The following is a 7,753-nucleotide window of genomic DNA, read 5'->3' on the forward strand; positions in this document are numbered from 1 at the left end:
CATTTAGCAGACGCTCTTATCCAGAGCGATGTACAACAAAGTGCAAATTAAACACAAGAACAAGTGCAAAGAGGACCTGAGAGGACAGTATAGTTCCGAGTCCTAGTGTAAACATGCAGAAAATCAGAACCCTTTAAGAGTACAATCAACAACAATCAATTTCGATTTATTTTACACAGTGGTATCTGTCGTATATCATTTTCGACTTCTCTCGTCGCCAAATGTTGTGTTGCACTTAGGAAGGGAGAGAACCCGTATAGCGAGATTCAACAATACAACACTTTAATAAGTATATCAGGGACGACGCACGTCCTTACAGCAGCCATACCCAGCCACAACTCTCTCGCGAGAGTACTCTGTTTTTTTATTGTAAAGGGTTTATTATGGGCAGTCTTCCCCCGCCACTGTTGCAGTAGGACACATCGTCACAGTGCGGAACGAAGCAGCATAAATCTCACATTTTCTCTGTGTCCATCGTGCCAGGTTATTGACCCCGTTCTCTTTACCCCATTTGGAGCTCCGGCTTGCCTAGTTCAAGGACGGAGAAAAGAGGGAGGCAAGCCTTGGGGGGGGAAAACAACTAGGTTCAGTCGGTTTGACAACGGGAGGTTCCAGGTACAGTAAATACATGCGACTGTACTTCAAAATAGATATAGAATATGGCTGACAAAAGGCAACTTTTTATTTCGAATCACTACACTGGAAAGTATAAAAAATGGACGCAAGAGTGTTTAGAATTTCGCATAACAGTGTTTGAGCGTGTGTACGTATGTCACAGTGTCTGCATGTAGTTGCATGTGTCTGTGTGCTTGCGCGCATCTTCTTCGTTAGAAGATGTCTGTCATTTCTGTACGTACATTATTTTTAACATATCGCTACTCCAAATTAAACTACTAGTTAGAAATTGATATATCTATTACGATTAGAATGTACAGTGCACGTAAATTGTTTTGATTTTGGCATAAACTGAGCTAAATTCGTATGTATCAGTCCATAGAAATATGGATTGTAAGTGCGACCTTAAATGTGTTATTAGGCCTATTATTACCTATCGTTGTTGTTCAGTAACCGCGATTTCACCGAGGCTGGTAAATTGCAGTAAATTGCATCGGACAGATACAAGCATTCATTCGCGGTCATGAGCGGCGATGTTGCATAATTTTATGTCCAGCATTGCACTGTCGCTCCCATTTGACAGGGCTCTATATTTTAAAAGATGACATCATGTGGATCGGTAGTCTACTGTAGAGACCATGCGACGATTAAGCAAAAACTAAATCATGGGTGGACTTGTGTGCCCATGTATCTTAGCAGAAACTGTCAAAATGGAAATACATCGACAGGGAACATCAGCTGGGAGCACAAATGATATGGCAGAATAAAATATATTCTTTAAATTATTTTGCAGCTAATATTGCTATCAATATAAGAGCAACTCAATCATAAAGTCATTAACTTATCCGTTATCAAGCTAGAGAGTTTGCTTTACCTCACTTTTACAAAAATTTACACTCTAGAATTTGTACAATTGTATCTGAAATTCCTACACATTCACATGAACCATTGCATACAAATATGGAATACTTGCTATTTTATGTGTGTGTGCGCGTTTACATGAGTGCATGTGCTTGTGAGAATCTCTGTGTGTGTATGCGTATGTCTGTGTGTATGTGTGTGTGATTGTGTGATAGAGTAAAATTTCATTTGAGGCAGTATAGAACTTTGGGGGCAAAATAGGTTAGTTTCAGCGTATTTAAACAAATACTATCATTATTACTACTACTAATAAGATAGTAGGAGCACTAGGTTATAAAAATGCTGTTAGAAGTTTTCTAGTTTTCTTGGCCTTCTAGCCAAGTCATCTGGCTAGGCATATGCTAGACACTGTAGCTAGCTACGCTGTTTTTGCTATTGTTCAATTAGGTTTATGATAGTTAACATTAGTGAAGTGTGTTAATGCAAGTCATGTTAATGAACTGGCCAGGATATACAACTTCCTCAATACCAATGCCATAAATAAAGGGTCACGAGAGGGAGCTCCACACCAATCAAGATTCCATATTAAACTTCATAGACAAGCTTTTGAATATATAGTAGAAGAGAGGATTGTCTCTGACTATATGCATTGAATGAATGAATAACTATTCCAAATTTTATCACATGATATGAAATTAGACAATATATCTGACAAGCTATATTAAAAATATACTTTATCGGGATTGGGTCCAGTATGTCTTCAGGCTTTCAATGCTGAATTTAGAGTTGTGCTAGCCAAGTTGCTATTAGATACTGTACATGGTTGTCTAGGCAACCAATCTGGGCACATATTTATTAGTGGCTTCTGTGCTGCTAGTTTAGCTATTCAGATGAAAACCAGAAAACAAGCATAACAAAGAATACATTGCCTAGTAGTTGTTGTTGTTGTTTTGTAGGTTACAATACTGGTATTACGAAGAGATCAACTAATGTTTGCAAGCTTGTTAACAGATACAACATTACATCAACAACTATCTGTGACTGGCTATTGGTGTGCTGTAGATAGCTTCATAAGGTGTCATACTAGGCAAATTGTTTGCTGGATTTGGCTGCGATGTTGCTGTATTATAAAATATAGTTAGGGTGAATGGGTTATATGCTGGACTGAGTTTTAAATAATAGATGACTGTCAAAAAAAAAAACTCATCAGTTAAGTGATGATAGTAACAGCAAATGCATTGGTCCAGGCAGCGTGTCCATGTGTGAAATATTAGATGGACTAAGCACGAAATGGAAAATTCCAGTGATTCCCATGCCACTTATCAAACTGTCAGTGTTTGAATGTTGAATGAGCCATTTATCTGTCCATGTATTAAATAAAATTTCTGATGTAATCATTGTATGACGTCCTTTGTAATGAGGACATCTTTCAATGAGAAAACATATCCAACATGAGTTATAGTGTGACAATATGTATATGCATATGAGGGAGGTGATATGTGAGTATTTGATAGTGTACATGACAGTGTGTAATCCCAGACTGAAATTGATCCCCCTGTAAACTTCATACACAGATTCTGGGTTCTAATTTGATACAGGACACCAACCTCCCCCTTCCTTCCCCCTCACCCCCTTCCCCCTCACCCCCATTTCCGGCCCTCAGTTTCCCGTACTCTTCTCGATTAATCTTCTCTCTTCTTATCTTCGCCCTCTTTATCCTATGTACACAAGGCCTGTATCATAGTACACCTGGTACATCTTATTCAGCACTGCTGCATTGCAGGATTAATGACAATGTGTTTTGATGTTGTCACAATGTCACAGCAATGTCATGAAAATGTCTAGTTTGACCTGCGCCACTCCTTGCCAGTTTTAATTCAATTGGGCTTATATCGTCACACTTCTTTCCTGGTTGAATATCATTTAAAAAAATTTCACGTAGGTTTTATTAGTGTTTAAGGTGTTTAACAATGTTTGTACAGTGCAAAGTCAAAGAATGCTATTTTTCTTAATGATGGATGGAAAAGTTTTAACTCACTGCATGTGTGCATGCAGGGCTGGTTCTAAGCATGGATGATATAGGCAGTTGCTGAGGGCACCATCCATATGAGGGAGCACCAACTGAGAGAAAAAGAGAAAACAAAAGAGAAAAGATTATGGGACAATGGAACTCTTCTCATTGCGTTCATGATGGTTGGCAAAAAAAACCCCCCAACGTTTAGAGCCGGCCTGTGCATGGATGTGAACTTGTGTTCTGATCTGCCGTTAGTACTAGTGGCCACATTTGTAATTTCAAGTGGTTGTTACTGTTTCAAATCACAGTAGATGAAAAAGTATCATCGAAAAAAATGTAATCTGGTGCTTGGACAATTGTCTGTCAGTGTTTCTGCTAGGGTACTGTCAGATACATATAACATTTTTTTAAAGTATGTAAATGGAGGTAGTGCATACAAAGAGAGACCAATAGAGAGAAATTACACCCCTAAAATAGGACCCGACACAACTGAAGTGGGATGGGGAGCAGAAATAGCCAGGGCACAGCTGCCATCCAGTCTGTGGACCCATGATCCCCTACTGTGCCCCCTACACTAATCCCATCACCACAGCAACCACACAACACCACAAAACACAAACAACAACAGTGTGTGTATATACATGTGTGTGCGTGTGTGTGTGTTTCTGTGTGCACTTTTTGTGGGTGGTTTGGTGGGTGACAAAGTTGATGTGGGGTGAGACTTACTATAATAATGACATTGTTTATCCAAGGCTTTGGATTGGGATTTCAGGGCCTGTCATAGTGATTCATTCTCCATTGATCTAATGTTTCTTATTTTCTTTTCCATCTTTATCCACTTTATTTTAACTTTATGACTCTTAACCTCTTCATTTCCAAGCCTGTTTTCCCTCTTCTGGTTTTTTCAGCACTTTATGTGCTTTTATTTATAACTCCATAATCAATCTGTGCCTCTCTTTTCTCCTGTTCTGCAGAAAGAAAACACTTCAACTCAGCAAAAAAACAAAACTCCCTGAAAATAAAACATCATGGAGACTGCCTCCTTCTTAATCTTGCCCTTCCTCCTCCTCCTCTCTCTTCTCCCTTCCCCATCCGTTTCTCAAAATGAGAATGACCTCACTGCAACAACCCACCAGGGACGCGTTTGAGGTATTCGCATGCCTGTGCATGGTCTTTAAGGTCATGTGACAGCTTTCTTGGGCATCCCTTACACTGAGCCCCCTTTTGGGAAGAAGCGCTTCCGGAGAGCTGAGCCCAAAGAACTCTGGACAGGCATCTTTGATGCCAGCTCATATCCAAATGCCTGTTTCCAGTTTGTGGACAACTCGTATCCCGGCTTCCCTGGAACCGAGATGTGGAACCCTAACCGGGAAATGAGTGAGGACTGTCTGTACCTAAACGTCTGGGTCCCAGCGTCCCCATGGCCACACAACCTCACTGTGATGGTGTGGATATATGGGGGAGGTTTTTGCAGTGGCTCCTCCTCATTGGATGTTTATGATGGGAGGTACCTGACTGAAATGTCACAGAAAATGGCCGGGTCACAAGAGGCTGCCATTTCATCTGCTTTCTCACAGGTGCAGTATAAGCATGGTCAGGTAGCATGATGATTTTCCCTCAAACATCATTATAGTTTTTATTTAAAAAAGTTAATAAATACATTAAAAAAAAAAAAAAAAAGAACATTAGACTAGTAAAGACACCCAAGGCTCAAGTATTTTGTTTTAAGGGTGATTTAAACAGATTCAGAGCCAGTTGATTGTAATTGTTTACCAGGTTAAGGTGACCAGTTTTTTATGTGGAAATTTGTGTATTTTCACCTATGGTTTTTCCCCCACTGATTAGTTTACAGCACAACACCCAGTCAGTAGTTATTGTGAGGATATGCACCTCCTGCCAATATTTAATAACCAGTCTCTCTCTTTCCCTGTGTAGATGCTTGTGATTGCTGCAACTGAGCCATGTAGCCTCCTTAACTCTGACCCGCCTCGCTCCTTCAGCACACCCAAGCAGCTCCCATCTAACCTCCAGAAAGTTACATTAAGACCCATGGCCAGACCACCGGCAACGACATCCTCAATGTGCATGACTCCAAGGGCACACGCATCTACTCAGCTGTCATCTGGTCAGACACCAGAAAGCCCAAGTGTGACATGTCAGAAGGGCTTGCTTCCATCCTCAAAGACAGAAGCCAGTCCCAATATAGTTTATTTACCCTGCAACTCACAGTCCTCCCTTTCAAACTTTGCTGCTGCCACGAAACTCAACGGAGGGTCCATTTCCGACAATTCACCCAGCCCCACATCACCTCCTCTGAATCATGTTCCAGCCAGCCTTAGTCAATCCACTGCAACCCCAAACTCCAGCCAGCCTGCTGAACAAGCAGCTGGCTCAAACACAAGGATTTCCATCCAGGGGCAAGAACATTCTTCCTCTATTCCTAGTAGGCCAATATCTGATCAACAGACCCAGAAGCGCACAGATTCTGATGTGAATTTTGAGAATATCTATCGCTTTTTGAGCTCTGTGAACAAGCAAGGCAACATGCCCCCTCTCACTCCAATGGGTAAGTAGCCTGTGTATGTATGAATTGACAATACGTTTCAGGTGGAAATTGCACCAGCCAGACATATACAAAATTTTAAAGGTGATTGTGCATAACTCTGTGAGGCTTATCAATATGCTAAGACAGTGTCCCAGCCAAGGTACCGCTGAAAAATCCATTTAGAAAAATATAACAGTTCAAATAAATGTAAAACAAAAGAACCTTAACTAACAAATCCCAGTGTTTCCCATTAACTCAATTAAGTTTAATTTGTCCTGCTGCAGTTTCAAAATTAAGCCAAAATATTTTTTGCAATCACTAATCGACAAATTAGAACTGCCTGTGCATATGGGTCTCTACTTCATTTGAATGTCTTTTTTAAATGTGTTTCCTCTCAGAGATTGCTGTGGTCCTGGACCTACTGTTGTCCCTTCCAGATGAGATCCCCCTGCTCAACTGTGTGGAACTGCAACACCACCTCCGTCAGGCACACGATCACCTATCTGCTCCTGTTAAGGAGCCCTCTGTGCCAATAAGCATCGGTCAAGAAGCCCGGTCCCAACTTGCTCAGGCAGGTGACACACCAGGCGCATCCTTACAGAAAGAGATCTCCATCACTCAGGAAGGAGAACTGCTTGACCAGTCGGTGTCCTCCGATGCCGTGATTGAAAGCACAGCCTTCTGTTCCAGTGAAATGGGCGACTCTGATGCCTTGGCCCAGACACTTGCCCATCAGGAAGGACATGGCAGTGGACAAGGGGATAAAGAATCGCAAGCTGATCAAAACAACAAAGGGGACTACACCAGTGAGAGTGAGGGCTCTACAATTCTGCCAGTATCTAGCAGTAAACCAGAAGCTGGATTTCAGCCTATGAGCATGACCAGAAGTGACATGCAAGACCCCACAGTATTGACAGCAGATAATCCAACAGTAGAATCTCCACTGCAACATAAAACTGTCCAAGGGGCAACAAGCAAATCAAATTGTAAAAGTATACCTACTCATTCGCACGATATTGAACAGGAGAAATCAAATTTTGACAAAGCAGCCCTTTGCCCTTTAAATCCCTTTATGATCCCATTGAAGCTACTGGTGCGATCCCAACCTCCGCTGTCTGAAGGGTGATTTCATTCTTGTGTTTTCGCATAGCTGCTTTCTGATGTATGACAGTTCAGGCTTCCGTTGAGGTTGCAGCTAGCTTTATAAAAGTAATTGCGAAAAAAGCATTATTTTTAATATACAATTAATAGACATTTTCTTTACATTTTAACTATTTTCCATTTGAATAAAATTTTGTTTACTTGATTATTTCAATGAAAAGTAAAAAAACAAAAAACTAATGTGTATACATGCATACGGTTGTTTGATCAAGTGTTTATGTTACTCTGGTATGCAAATGGGAAATTAACAAGTGAATAAATGTCTGAAGTGCTTGCACTCAAAATTATATGCCCGTATCTTGTCTACAACTTTATTGGCCTTTGTATGCACCACACGGATCAAAGTATGTTCCTGGATGCAGTTGCACTTCAGTTACATTTCTAGCACTAAGTTCTGCTGTAGCATTTCTGTGACCTTGCTACAGTGTCTTGCCCTATGCACATTTAGTTATTACAGTTTGGTACAATTATTCCATGTAAGTAATGTCATTACTGTTTTGGGGTTGGCTAAATGCAGAGAAATCTTTAACTAGCTAGATATATTACATTTTAATTAG

At 40.7% G+C, this 7,753-nt stretch overlaps 1 protein-coding gene across 1 annotated transcript; it reads left to right on the forward strand.

The window, feature by feature from the left end:
- The first annotated feature begins 412 nt into the window (after positions 1–412).
- LOC133124851 (uncharacterized) lies at positions 413–7,485 on the forward strand. The gene is made up of 4 exons (XM_061236384.1): positions 413–615; positions 4,465–5,067; positions 5,426–6,056; positions 6,434–7,485. The coding sequence occupies exons 2-4, from the start codon at positions 4,843–4,845 to the stop codon at positions 7,159–7,161; spliced, it is 1,584 nt and encodes a 527-aa protein (XP_061092368.1). The 5' UTR covers positions 413–615; positions 4,465–4,842; the 3' UTR covers positions 7,162–7,485.
- The last annotated feature ends 268 nt before the right edge of the window (positions 7,486–7,753 follow it).

The sequence above is a fragment of the Conger conger genome, chromosome 3, assembly GCF_963514075.1.
Source record: "Conger conger chromosome 3, fConCon1.1, whole genome shotgun sequence".
In the NCBI taxonomy this organism is placed as follows: domain Eukaryota; kingdom Metazoa; phylum Chordata; class Actinopteri; order Anguilliformes; family Congridae; genus Conger; species Conger conger.

Coding starts and splice junctions, on each gene's coding strand:
- LOC133124851 (XM_061236384.1), top strand. CDS start 4,843: ATGTGGAACCCTAACCGGGAAATGAGTGAGGACTGTCTGTACCTAAAC. Junction 5,068..5,425: donor TTTCATCTGCTTTCTCACAG/GTGCAGTATAAG, acceptor TTCCCTGTGTAG/ATGCTTGTGATTGCTGCAAC. Junction 6,057..6,433: donor GCCCCCTCTCACTCCAATGG/GTAAGTAGCCTG, acceptor GTTTCCTCTCAG/AGATTGCTGTGGTCCTGGAC.